General features: G+C 52.2%; 2 protein-coding genes across 4 annotated transcripts in view; one reads left to right on the top strand and one right to left on the bottom strand.

Annotated features, from left to right (window-relative positions):
* Positions 1 to 1,065: 1,065 nt before the first annotated feature.
* Positions 1,066 to 8,457, top strand: LOC101072137 (aryl hydrocarbon receptor nuclear translocator-like protein 2). Of its 3 annotated transcripts, none has more exons than XM_029851656.1 (17): positions 1,066 to 1,190; positions 2,756 to 2,873; positions 2,942 to 2,980; positions 3,055 to 3,096; positions 3,168 to 3,325; positions 3,443 to 3,525; positions 3,597 to 3,689; positions 3,805 to 3,919; positions 3,989 to 4,135; positions 4,835 to 5,072; positions 5,436 to 5,542; positions 5,612 to 5,762; positions 5,826 to 5,878; positions 5,959 to 6,070; positions 6,221 to 6,311; positions 6,460 to 6,547; positions 6,618 to 8,457. In XM_029851656.1, exons 1-17 carry the CDS (start codon positions 1,148 to 1,150, stop codon positions 6,773 to 6,775), a joined length of 1,836 nt encoding a protein of 611 aa, XP_029707516.1. In that variant the 5' UTR covers positions 1,066 to 1,147; the 3' UTR covers positions 6,776 to 8,457. The 3 variants fall into 3 exon arrangements, with proteins under 3 accessions (XP_029707516.1, XP_029707517.1, XP_029707518.1); XM_029851657.1 differs by having other exon boundaries at positions 1,148 to 1,190; positions 2,756 to 2,855; positions 3,055 to 3,062; XM_029851658.1 differs by lacking the exon at positions 1,066 to 1,190 and having other exon boundaries at positions 2,805 to 2,873; positions 3,055 to 3,062.
* Positions 8,458 to 8,943: 486 nt separating this feature from the next.
* The window catches only part of LOC101071909 (uncharacterized), an 8,612-nt gene continuing 3,927 nt past the window's right edge, over positions 8,944 to 13,628 (bottom strand). Inside the window, exons 2-5 of the mRNA XM_003972984.2 lie at positions 11,688 to 11,879; positions 11,337 to 11,490; positions 10,660 to 10,845; positions 8,944 to 10,009 (exon numbers count right to left, since the gene is read on the bottom strand). Coding sequence (XP_003973033.2) covers positions 9,682 to 10,009; positions 10,660 to 10,845; positions 11,337 to 11,490; positions 11,688 to 11,879 — 860 coding nt within the window. The 3' untranslated portion in view covers positions 8,944 to 9,681. The remainder of the gene's footprint in view (positions 10,010 to 10,659; positions 10,846 to 11,336; positions 11,491 to 11,687; positions 11,880 to 13,628) is intronic.

Here is a 13,628-nt window from a genome sequence, read left to right as displayed (position 1 = left end):
ACACACACTTAATAAATATACGATGGAAACTAGCAACCTTTTCTATGCGATCTGTCTTTATATGGGTTAACGATATAACTGGCGCCACGTGACGTAAGTTATATAATATTTAGGTCAACACGTTTCACGCTGGCACGTGCAGACTGCATTCTTACGTAAAGTCTCGTGTAAAGTTCTCAAATAACACTATGTAGGTGAGAGCATAGCTCGTCAACTCTAGGTAAGATGAGTCACTCGGCACATTCTAACATCCGGACATCGGGATCTACTGCCTGCAGATCCAGTAGATTACTGCCTCTGTGGTCCGTCCCGAAGATCTGGCCGAACACAGACGTGGGACGTTGTAATCCTAAACTCCACTAACACTAGCTGTTATTTTAGAGCAATGTACCTTTTTTTGCGACCTTAAAAATAAACTATGGTGGTCATTATCGAAAGAACTTATTTGCATATCGTATAACTTAAGTTAAATGTAGTTATTTGAGTTCTAATGTATTTAACTAGGTTCGTCGTTTTGAATGATTACTAATTGGATATGCTTCAGGCTTTTAGAGGCAATAAATATAGCCAAGGTCAATAAATCAGGACTCAGCAAACCAGAGCAGAGTGAGACCTCCTGTCGATCGCTGCTGGGTCCGGAGAAGATTCGGATCATTCATGAGTCACGTCGCTCGGTGACGCGCGTGCGTGTCTCTTTCAGGTCACGTTTGTGGAGGCAAAACTGAACCGAATCAAATCGAATTATGTACGTAAACATGTCAAGCGTGTTAAATGCTGATCACTGACTGGGGGAATCGCGTCCAAGAAGCAGGATTATGGCGGGAACAGTTTGTTCTCGTGCCCGGCGACCCGAGGTTGATCATTAATAAGAGTGACTTAAGTCTCTGGGCGACTAAAGTCTCTTTATTGTTGTTTTTAACATTATTCTCAGTGAACTGAACTAGTCTAAACATGAATGAATCAAATTTGCTGAATAACTCCCCACCCGCCCCGCCCACCGTGCGTGGAGGAGGAGGCTGAGGAGTTAAAAAAATGAAGTCAGTGCCCCCCCCCCCCCCCCCCCCATCCTCGGTACTACTACTACAGCTGGCTCACATGCACGGCGGCACCCCGGAGCCACCGGGCGGACCGGCGTGAGTCTGTCGGCATGTCGGCCGGCGGCGCTGACGGGACGGCGGCCAGGCCAGCAGGTAGGAGCGGCAGCGTCCAGATTTACCCTGTTTTACTCAATCGGAGTTAAACCCCCAAAACACAGAAACTGGGTTTACACGTAAGAGTGACTTCTAAAGTCACTCTGTGGCAGCGCACAGCGTCACTGTGGAACATTTGTAGTTTAATTCAGACTTCTGATGTTTCCCGGAGCGGCTCCGAGCGCCGCCGCCGCCGCGCTCGTCGCCTCCATCGGCCATTGTCAGACATCAGTCCCCGGTCCTACCGGGAGCGCGCACGGAGGACCGGGGACTGTCAGTGGGCACCTCGCCAGGTCACGTGATCGCGATGGTTTTTGTGGAATTATTTTAGATGTGTGTTAAACTGGTCCCGTCTGCGTGATTGCAAACAGATTTTGTTTAGCGACTTTCAGCCAGTCCGGTTCCAGTAATGTGGGTCAGTAGATCAGTGGAGCAACGCTGCCCATAGCGAGCAGCAGGGGGCGCCGGGCCCCCGCAGCTCCGGGCCCCCGCAGCTCCGGGCCCCCGCAGCTCCGGGTCCCCGCAGCTCCGTGCTGCGGTCCTGGAGCCTGAGCCAGTGAACCTGGAAGAACAAAAGCTCTTAAAAGTGGTATTTTCATCCCAACACAGAACCGGAGGAAAAGAGCTTCCTGTTCAAAACAATCGATCACTTCCGGTGACTGTTTCAAATCTAAAAGTCGTAATGAGGTCGGCAGGCGCCGTCATTTAATGGCTAAATTCAAATTTCTGACGTGCCGGGGGGGTCTGGGGGGATTATCTCCTCCTCCAGCAGAACCAGGAAACACGGTTAAAAAGCAAATATTCAGCAACAAAAGTGGAAGAAAAAGGTCGGATCAGGATGGAAAATGGAAAAATAAGCTGTAAAATGCAACGTTGTGTTCTCCTGATTAAACCACCTGCAGAGGGAAACAATCCTGCTGAAACCACAGCTGCTGCTTGTTGTTGTTGTTGTTGTTTACCTGTGCAACACTTGTAATGTGTCCTCAACCGTCCAGACCCACAAGTGTCCCAGAAGGACATCTTTAGGGTTGGACAGGAGAGCCTGTGAGCGTGGGTCCGGTTCCGCCACCAATGTGGGTCGCTGGTGCACGTGGAGGCGCTCGTGACCTCCAGCGCTGCGTTCTGGCCCAGTAACGGCGTCGAAAGTGACGGGGAGAAGTAGGTCAGCGTTATATAAGAGGCCGCACCAGGTCCTCTGTTAGCGGGTCGGCGCCGTCAGCAGAGCCCCGACCAGCCTCACCGGGTCAGCAGCTTCCTGTGGGAGGTGATCCGACCCCCCCACTCAGACCCAAGCCCGTCTGATGTTAAAGGGCAGCTGAGGGATGGATGGGTTGAGCCTTTGAAGACCAGGTCAGGTGATCAGCTCTTCTGTGATTGGATGCGTTAATGTCACTGGTTCCATCAGACATCCGGAACCTTCTACGTGGGCGGGAGGTCGGGTCAACAAGGCAGCAGCCGTTCACTCCTTCACACTGGCTGCTTTATTGATACGACCTCTGAGTGGGTCAAGGTCGCCAGGTCCCAGAGGCCGTCTGACCTCTCTCACTGTTGCTTCCATGTGTCAGACGCCGAGGAGGAGGACGTGGACGCACTCTGCCAGGCAGGATCCTCGCTGGCGGTGGTGGAATTGCCACGGAAACGGAAGGGGGGTGAGGCGGAGGAGAGGTCAGGCAGCGCCGTGGAGTAAGACGCCACCTTTGGTGCTTGTGTTGTCCTCCGGAGCATTAAAGTCTTGTTCAATGACTTTCCAGGCGGAGCGCTGACGTCCAGATGGAGGACGAGCTCACCAGGTGCCCGACCGCCCTCCGTGCACGTCGCTCCACAGAGGACGCCGGGTTCTAACGTCTGGCCCGTCTGTTTGCAGATCTGAAGGCGAGGACCAGCAAGTCAAAATGAAGTGCTTCAGGTTGACCCAGAGCTCCTCTCTGATGCCAGCAGCTCCAGGAGAGAACGCTTCATGTCCCTTTGCGTCTGCAGGGAACCTCACAGCCAGATCGAGAAACGCCGGCGGGACAAGATGAACACCCTCATCGAGGAGCTGTCGGCCATGATCCCGGCCTGCCAGCACATGGCTCGGAAGCTGGACAAGCTGACGGTGCTGAGGAAGGCGGTGCAGCACCTGAACGGCCTCAAAGGCAACCGAGCCGCACGCTCCAGCCCGGCGCCTCCAGCCCGGCGCCTCCAGCCCGGCGCCTCCAGCCCGGCGCCGCCTCCCTCCTCCCTCCTCTGAAGCTCTTTGTCTCTCCTTTCAGCTGGGAGCAGCAGCACCTTTCCGCACCCCCCCCACAGGCCTTCCATCCTCCCCCACGACGAACTCCGACAGCTTCTGCTCAGGGTGGGCAGCCCGCCGTTACCGCGGCGACCCCATTCTCAGCCGGTTAACGCTTGTTTCGCTCTGTCCGCCAGGCTGCAGACGGCTTCCTGCTGGTTGTCAGCTGCGACCGAGGGAAGATCCTCTTCATCTCCGAGTCCGTTTCCAAGATCCTCAACTTCAGTCCGGTGTGTGAGCAGACCCGAACCGCTTCCAGCGTTAACCGTGGTCACCACGGTTGCCATGGTCACCAGGTGTCTGTGTGAATGTGTGATTGTGCTGCTTTGTGGTGTGGCCCCACAGCTGGAGCTGACGGGCCAGAGCTTGTTTGACTTCATCCACCCTAAAGACATCAGCAAGGTGAAGGAGCAGCTGGCCTCCTCGGAGCTGCACAACCATCGCCTCGCCGACGCCGCCGGTGAGTTTGACCCACCTCCTCAGAACCACCCACCCCTCCGCACCGTTGATCTCATCTTTCCGTGTGCAGCCGGGGTTCCGGTACAGGCGGACGCCCCCCTCAGACCCTCGGTCCTGACCACCGGAGCCAGGAGAGCCTTCTTCTGCCGGATGAAGCACAGTCGGGTGATGGGGAAGCACGACAAACACGCACTACCGAGCACTTCGAAAAAGAAGGGTGAGTCTCTGCGCGGGTTCAGTGAAGACCCGGTCCGGTCGGGACCTGTTTGTGACGGGGGGCAGTGCTGACCCGCTGAGACCCAACACAGATTATTTCTATGGCGACACATGAGCTGGTTTCCACTGAACTTCTGCTTGACTTGGCCTGTTCTGGATGGTTTCTGTTCTAACTGAAAGGTTTAAAACCCCCAGTTACTCTAGTTCTTCTATGATTATAAACATACAGATTAGAACGGCTCCATCTCTTTGTCGTTATTGTAAATTCAGTGTGTGTTTTTTTTTAAATAGATGCTTTGTAAAAACCATGTCCTACAGGATATAGGCCACTGTTACACGTTGTGTAACCGCGAAGAAGTCGCCCCAACATAGAGGCGTTGTTGGGGCGATGCTCCCACCTAGTGGTCAGTTGTAGCAACTACACGTCAATAGAGAATAGAGATGTAAAAGCATTTTCTCATTTTATGTCTTTATATTAAACATAAACTCCGAATAATGAACAATTATGATATGGTGAAGCTCTGATGAGCTTTGCTCGTTCTCAGTAACCAAATTAACCAGCAGAGGGCTGTTGGCCCCCCAGGTGAAATGATTAATGACTGGTGTACAAGAAGCTGGTCTATGAGCTGATGTGTGAGACGCTGATTTTAGTGACTGAGGGACGTCTGGACACCTTTCCTACGAGCTGCTGTGTTTGTAGATGCCTACAGGTACTGTACCCTCCACTGCACCGGATACATGCGCAGCTGGTTGAGCAGCCAGCTGGACGCGGAGGGCGACGCCGCGGACAAAGACGCGTCCAGTCCGACCTGCCTGGTGACGGTGTGCCGCCTCCTCCCGCCCGGCTCCCACCACCCCCCCAGAGACGTGCCCGTCAAGCCCGCCGAGTTCATGACGCGTTGCGCCATTGACGGCAAGTTCACGTTCGTCGACCACCGGTGAGTGGAGGCGCGTCGCTGGGCCGCCGGCACGTTAGCAGACACGCTCGCCTTTGTGGCGAGTGCACGGTTCCACTGAGAAATCGCCGGCGCCGGCGTGTTGACGCGGGGGGGATAACCATCTGTCTCTGCCGTTGTTTCTCAGAAGGAGCTGTGCATCTTGATGGCTTCATATGACACTTCTTCATTTGTTTTGGGAAGTAATTTCATACCACAAGTACAGTGAAACCACTTCAACTCATACCAGTTCTCCCAGCCTGAGTACCCATGTGGGGGGGGCTCATCAGGCGCCGTCGTGGCTGACGTGGGTGTGGAGGCAGCAGAGAGCAGCAGCTCACCGCTCCCTCCATCTTCTCTCCGTAGAGCCACCGCTCTCCTGGGATATCTGCCGCAGGAGATCCTGGGAACCTCCTGCTACGAGTATTTCCACCAGGACGACCTGCAGCACCTGGCGGACAAACACCGGCAAGGTGACGCCGCCGCTCTGCACCTCTGCTCACAATAAACGGGCCCAATGTTCAAGCGTCCCATCTCCGCAGTTCTCCGAAGCAAAGAGAAGATCGAGACTTCGTGCTACAAGTTCAAAACCAAACAGGGCTCCTACGCGTCGCTCCAAAGCCAGTGGTTTAGCTTCGTCAACCCGTGGACCAAAGAAGTGGAGTTCATAGTCTCCTTAAACAGGGTGATTCCGTAAGTATGGACGCAGCCACAGTGACCTACTGATGGGTCTGTTGACGGGTCCTGTCTCAGCAGGGGGTCCAACCAGCCCAGAGACGAGGAGCCAGGCAGCTCTCGAAGCTTCCAGGGTAAGACACGTGCACGTGTGTCCTCTGGCTGCACGCTGTGCTGCTGCTAACATGATAATGATGCGTGCTCGTGTCCCCAGAGGACACAAAGCACATCCCGGAGATTCCTGGCCTTTCCACTGGTTCTGGTCCGATGATCTATGCAGGAAGCATCGGGACCCAGATAGCCAACGAGCTCACAGACTCCTACAGGTGTGTGTGTGTGTGTGTGTGTGTGTGTGTGTGTGTGTGCGTGTGTGTGTGTGTGTGTGTGTGTGTGTGTGCATGTGTGTGTGTGTGTGTGTGTGTGCGTGTGTGTGTGTGTGTGTGTGGCCTGAACGCTCCTTTTATCTGCCTGAGCAGGATGAACTCGTCTCCGTCCAGCGGAGCCGCCAGCCCGTTGGGACCCCCCCAGGACAAATGTCCCCTGACGTCCTCACAGCCCGTCCAGAGTGTGAGTGTTCAGCTCAGACGGGTCGGTTTAATGTTTGACCTCAGGTTTAATTGGACCCATCGTGTGTTCACTCAGATTTAGTGTCTTTATAAGTGAAGCTACATTCTGTAGGGACATGGGTTGTCCTCATTGGACACATCTGTTTCAGGCGTCCAGCAGAGAGGAGACAACAGGCGGCTCATCAGAGTCCAAGTCTGACTCGGCAACAACAGCCAGCGCGGCGTCCGAGAGCGCAGGTAGCCACAGAAGCGTGCGAGATCACTGGGAGACGGTGCTGATTGTCCATCCCTGCTGTCTCCCGTCTAGGTGAGCCGTCCCAGGGGGTCTTGGACAACATGGTGGTCCCAGGACTGAGCACCTTCAGTAGCGACGAGGCGGCCATGGCTGTGATCATGAGCTTACTGGAGGCAGATGTAAACATGGGACAATCGGTGGACTTTGAGGACTTACACTGGCCTTTCTAGAGGGTGGACACGTCCCTCCAGGTCCTCGAGACACTCTGGTGCCATTTCTGTTGCCATCTACCCAACGCGTGAGCATTTAGGTTTTCATTGCGTGGCTGAACCAGCCCGGCCGAGGAGGTCCGAGACGATTGTCCAGCGACACGTCCCCCCCGGACATCAGAGGGACGAGAGGCTTCCAACAGCAGGACCGCTGACGCTGTCCAGAGGAGAGGAAGACTCCCACCCCCCAGAGCTGCTCGAAGTAAACCCCCAACCTTCGACCCTCCGGTCCCCAGTGTCCGCTGGATTTGTGGTCGAATTCTTCGGTTTATATTTTTGTCATTTTTAAGTCCCATAAAAATGCGTCTGTGTCTCGTCTGTCTGGCGTCGAGTCCAGTGGACATCAGAGGCTGCAGCGAATGTTTAGGATATTCAGATGTATGGAACAAGGTCACGTGACTGACCAGCTGGTGGAGGATTAGAGGATTATTTTAAAAGACTTGAGAAAAGATGCTGAAAATATCGATTCCGCTCAATGGCGCCACAGTCGGGAGCGTCTGCCTGCTTCTCCTCGAGAAACGTCCTGTAAAGTGGCGCCTTGATGGCGTCGCTGTGACTGCGAGTGGACGAATACTTGAACAAGGACCCAGGGTCCAGGGTCCAGGGTCCAGGACCCAGGATCCAGGATCCAGGACCCAGGACCCTGGGTCTCCGATCGTGTCTTTAGTGTCAGAGGTTTAAAACGGCCAAAGCTGCTCACCTGAACATTGGAGCATCATTCCAGTAACGGATCACTGGGATCATTATGGGATAGATGGTGGACGAGGGCGTCTTCCTGCCTGTCTCCTGGAATGTTCATGAATGTCCCACGAACACGACGGGATTTTCCTGTTAAAGCTCTTTAATCATCTCCTTTATAAATACCTGTAATAGATCCTTTCAGCAGCAAACCCTGGTTATTACAGGCTGAACCTCGCGCACGTACGCACGCACGGATCAGAGGTGAACTTGAATGAATCTGACTGGAGGAAGCCAATGAGGAGCTAACTATTCAGGATCGAGCACGCTTTGATCACTGGACGGTCTCCATCTTCTAGAATGTAAAACGTGAGTGAGCTGCCTTGAACTGTTGACTCCTGTTGTCTCATCTCGATGTCCAAACATCCAAGTAGAATCTTCAGAGACGAGGGTCAGTGAAAAAAGAAAAAGAATACAATAAACAATCAAGCCAAAATAAAAAAAACATGAACATCTGATTCTTCACCGTGCAGTAGCGTTGCTGGCCGACAGGGGGCGCTCTGGCCTCTCTGGCTTCCCTTGGAAGTTTTCACCACCTTCATTTTTCGCCTTTAACTTGTTCTGGACTTTGTCAAATTGTGGGTCGAGTGTCTGTGTCTCGGAGCAAAGCGTCTGTGCCTCGGAGCAAAGCGTCTGTGCCTCGGAGCAAAGCGTCTGTGTCTCGGAGCAAAGCGTCTGTGCCTCGGAGCAAAGCGTCTGTGCCTCGGAGCAAAGCGTCTGTGCCTCGGAGCAAAGCGTCTGTGCTGCAGCACTGATGCGTCATTGAAATAGACACAAAAACATGTAAAACGTTGTCTGATGGTAGAAAACAAAGCACAAATATCTGATATTTGTATTGCGACTAGTCATTAATGTATCTGCTGTAACGTGGGAGGAAGTAAACTTTTTTTAGAATTTGTGTTAAATCTCTTCTCTATCTTTGTGAGGACTTTCACAGACATGAGGCTTTCCCCACCCCCTCACCCTGACCTCTGACCCTTACCATCTCCACCCCCTGACCTCTGACCATCCTGACCCTGATCATCCCCACCCCCTGACCTCTGACCATCCTGACCCTGATCATCCCCACCCCCTGACCTCTGACCCTGATCATCCCCACCCCCTGACCTCTGACCCTGACCATCTGCCCCATGACCTCTGACCCTGACCATCCCCTTGACAACCAAACAACAAACCCTGAGAATAAAATGATCAACAAACCAAAACCTCTTGCTAGTTACCAAAGTTGAGCTGAAAACCTGTAAAAAGAAGCGCTTGCTTGACCTTTGACCCAGCAGGCCTCTGCTGGACTCCCTGGGTTGGTCCAGGTATGAGCTAATCTTCGGTCCATTCCTCTCATCATCATCATCATCATCATCATCATCATCATCATCATCATCACCACCACCTGCTGTGAGCTCCATCTAAAGCGTCTTTATTCAGACTTTATAACAGTCTTATTATCACACAGGTTTAGTAACAGGAGACGTTAAATCCTGGCGTTAGAAGATAAAGTGCAGATTGTTTCTATGTCTAAGTCGTTGTTACATTACAAATAAAGACCCACAGCTATGAATGGACATTAAATGGCTTCATGAGTCAGCTAAACCTCCACAGTGGAAATAATAAAAGTCATTTAGTGCATGTTTGCAACAATGTTGTCCAACATATTCTGAGTCCCAGTGACCTTTCACCACAAATTATTAACAGACGTGATCAGTTCCAGGGTCCGTTTCATCGTTAATCCAGACAAACGCCGGCGCCAGTTCGGCCGCCCCGGCCTGGGGAACGTCTCCAGGATTAAGACCTGCAGCGCTAGAACACCGTGTGAGGTCGTAAAGTTCAGGATCGAGCCGCGTTGCTCCCACGGATGCTTTTGTTAGCAGGTTTTGTTCAAAAAAGTCACCGCCGCTGGGAGATGTGAGCTGCCGAAGCAGTTAGAAGGATCAGCCAACACTTCAAAGGTCAAACGTCCGTCATCCCTCGTTGGCTGTTCGGTTTCATGGCCAAAACTCACCATGGTGCAAGTCAGAGTCAAGAAACTGTCCTCACTTCCTGTTGAGTTCATATGACAGGAAGTATGCAAGCAGGGAGCTAAAGCATCGACGGCTACAGCTCCTCTGCCTCTGTTGGCCCAGGAAGTGGAGAAGCTACTGCCACGGCCGCTGAGGGGCTGGGTTGGGGTTGGGGTAGATGGGCGCCGGCGTGGGGTGGGGATAGGCGGGCGCGGCGGCGTTGGGCGGATACGTCGGGGTGGGATACCCCGGCATGATGTGGTGCTGGCCGTGGGCGGACGCGTGGGCGGGCGAGGAGGTGGTCGAGGAGGGCGGCAGGTGGAGGTAGAGCGGGGCGGTGGGAGCGGAAGGGGCAGAGGGCGCGGTAGGGGTCGTGACCCTCTGCAGGACCACGTGCGGGTAGAGCTGAGACTCGGAGCGGTAGAGGCCGGGCATGGGCACCTTCAGGAGACTCTCCTGACTCCTGTGTGAAGAACAGTAAAGTAGAATTTAATGTTTGTTTCTTGTTCCTGGCCAGAGGCCCCGGCCCGGGACGTGGTTGCTAACGAGGGGGCTCCGATCACAACCCTTGTTTCCCTCAGTCTTACACAAATGAATGTTGGGCTTTGCTCACCTCCAGCCTCCTTCACTCACACCTCAATGACAACAGAAATGTTAGAATCTATTTTAAGATTTAAAGATCCCGTCCTGCTTTTATTTAGCTTAGCTTCCAAAGCTGCTACAGTCTTTCATTTCTTATCCAGGAATCCTTCAAACGACACCAAGGAAAGACTCTCAAAGTCTGATTCATTTTAATTTATTCTAAGATTTTGTCAGTTATACAAATATTCACAGGTTTTTAATTCTCTTTTACTTTGGCCCATCAGACCGTCTGTGTCAAACCTGTGGGTCGTGGGCCAAATGTGGCCCATCTCATATGTCTCTGTGGCCGCCACAATTTTGATCTTTATCATTTATCTTTATCTTTGTTACATTAGGACATTTTTTGTAAGTTTTTTCTCGTTTCTATCGTGAGATTCACTTCTCAACATTTGCAAATGTGTGAAAATATGCAACGATGGCATTTTTTACTGGACGGCGTTCCAGACAGACTAAAGAGTGTGGCCTCTTCACCTCTGGTATCCTCTGTTCTCGTATCCACCCAGCCCACCGGTCAGGTAGAGGGGGCTGTCAGGGGCCAGGCGGGGGTTCATCCTCTGGGAGAGATGAAAGATCTTGGGCGGAGGGAAAGATTCCCACTCCCCCTCTTCCCTCTCCAGCCAGCACTCGCTGCGGCGAGCAGAACGTTTCTCTCTCCGCCTGAAAACCACAACTTTACTGCAGAATTTGTCTCTAATTTACACATTTATTTATATCATCAACCCTCATCAAAGTTTACATTTGTCTGATCTCATATTAATGTTTAATTTTTAAGGTGCTTTCACACTGGGATAAAACAAAGTTCCCATTTCCCAGTTTGTTTGCACAGAGAGCATCTCAGAGCTCAGGAGACCTTCGTGGGCGCTGATGTTTGGTATGATGATGATGTTTATCTGCTTACAGAGAAGAGTTTAAGAGCTAGCTGGTTGATATTGGGCTCACGGGGGTTTTAACAACTGCTTTGGCTTTTACTTCATGTACAAAATTAACAAATACTTCATTATAAATCTTTGCTTTAAAAGTCAACCAGAATTTCAACCACTGTTTCACAGGCCAAGATCTTGACTTCTTCCTGCCGATTTAAAAGAGTTGCTCCCATTAGCCTTTAGCTACTGTGATGCTAACTCTCTTTTCTCTGCCTCCAGCCATACCTGCTCCGTCCCTCCTTCCTGGCTCGGTCCCGGCTGGATCGTTCCTGCAGGCAGCATATGAGGAAGGACAGGGACATGGCGAGGATGACGATGCCGCTCACCACCGAGGCCAGCACGGCCACCCGAAGTCCTCGATCCTCAGGTCTGGGAATTGCTGCCCGGGAAAACAAGTGAGTTTTAGAGGGAAACAGAATTAGGAAATAGCTTTGAAGCTTGATACGCAACCACACGTGAGGAATGAGAAGAAGAACCAGCGCAGGGACGTAGCTCAGAGGCAAGAGCAGCTACTGGGAGCCACAAACCTCCTGAAGCCAAACATCTGCTCCCAACATTTCCAGTAAGGCTGCCCACCTTCGCAGACGGGCAGGTAGTTGCTCCACTGCGGCTTCCCATTCTGAATGTGGCAGTAGATCTTCTCGCTGCCGACCAGCTGGTATCCCTCTCGGCACCAGAAGGTCAACACGCTACCGACCGACACGCCTGTGCCGCTTTCTACGTAGAAGGAGCCCCGGCGTGGTGGCAGGACGGGGACGCAGGACAGACCTGGAGGGAGACAGCCGGCAAGACCCAGCATGCTCGTCAATAACGGGGTGATTGTTCAGAGGCCAAAACAAGATCGAGTCTCGCTGGTCATGTTGTCAGAAGGTGTGTTGCAAACCTTCCCTTCTGACTGGTTCCCCTGCCGTCTAGCTTATGCTAAGCTAGGTGCGTTTGTGCTTACAGATTTTTGCAGGCTTTCAATCTTAATAATCCTTCCCCACCATTAGCACCTAGTCTGGATACGCTCAGGCAGTAAAGTGGAGAGCGGGAGGCGCTATTTTTATGCTTGTCATGTTATGTAGTCTGAACGTTCCCGTGACACAGCAGCTATTGTTAGAAGGAGCTGCAGGGATTTCTCCCAATCTTATGCAAGTGTGCAGCAGCTCGGCAGTTGTGTCCCACAAAACAAGCTTCATTCCTGCATCAAAGGATCGCGTGACGTCCTCCAGCTCACCCGTATCGCTGCAGCATGAAAGGGCTGCTAACGTTCCGCAGTCAACAAGCAACAGTCAGGAAGGTCCTGAACAGCCCGAACAGCCCTCACACTTCCTCCAACGTGCACTCCTAACGGGCCGAGCTGTTGGCCAGGCTGCTGCACGGTGTTCCTGTCTGCTGGAGTTGACCTGCGTTCCAACGTTTGAGGAGGTTTCGTTCGACGTGTCCAAGAGGTCCCGAATATTGAGGTTTACCCCAAATCAACAGGAAGCTCAGAGGCGCTGTTAGATGGGCAAATACAGAAGCTGAGTGGTGATGCTGCACTGTACTGAGGCAGGATTAGGGTAAGCTGTGTGTGTGTGTGTGCGTGTGTGTGTGTGTGTGTGTGTGTGTGTGGAGGGAGATGTGGTCCCTTTATAGGACCCTGTGAACATGCAACCTGCTCTATGCTGATGAGAAGTGACAGATGGGAGGAGAGAAAATCCTGTTATTCTATGTGAAGAGGACCCCCCCAACAACACACACACACACACAGACACGCACACACACACAGACACGTGCATTATGGGTACAGCACAAGGATGATCTAACTTTTAAGGGGAAACTAAAGGCTGTTCTGTTCTCTCTGGATCACCACAGGAGCAACTCTTTAAATGAGTTTAACTCATCCTGACTTCCTGTTTATTGAATGAGATTTGTGTGTGTGTGTGTGTGTGTGTGTGTGTGTGTGTGTGTGTGTGTGTGTGTGTGTGTGTGTGTGTGTGTGTGTTGACTCTTTGCTGTTTGCCTTCTACCCTGTTGGTTCAGCTCCCTTCTCAAAGCTTCTCCGTCATCCTGGAATTTTACCACCCTCGTGGAGCAACCAGACATTTAATCTGCACACTTTCATTAGCTGTTTTTTCTTTTTATTGTTTTGTGTGAGTGTCCAGAAAATCACCCTTAAACAAAAGGAATTAATGTTGTTTTACATGTAAAATCTGCTTCTGTTGCTCGCTGAGTGACGTGCACTTCAGCTGGTGACCAGCAGAGGGTGCTGCAGCTGTCTCATTCACGCACACTGTCTCCTTATAACGGTGCACCTATATATTGTATACATCCGCCATGAAAGTAGTCCCACTGCGGCTCCAAACTCCGCAGCTCTCTGTGGCCAAATCAGACGATTCCGATCAAATGCAGACTTGCTTTGTGAGGGAGTTTAGAGCCGGTAGTTCATGCACACCGGTGCACGTTGGACGGGACCTTAACTGACCCAAGCAGCGGCCTCTTGTGCCGTGCAGGTGTCCCCAGGCTGGCAGCAGGTAAATATAAACGTGTGTG

Source organism: Takifugu rubripes, chromosome 18 (assembly GCF_901000725.2).
Source record: "Takifugu rubripes chromosome 18, fTakRub1.2, whole genome shotgun sequence".
Classification (NCBI taxonomy): domain Eukaryota; kingdom Metazoa; phylum Chordata; class Actinopteri; order Tetraodontiformes; family Tetraodontidae; genus Takifugu; species Takifugu rubripes.
This window is presented reverse-complemented; position numbering and strand designations above follow the sequence as displayed.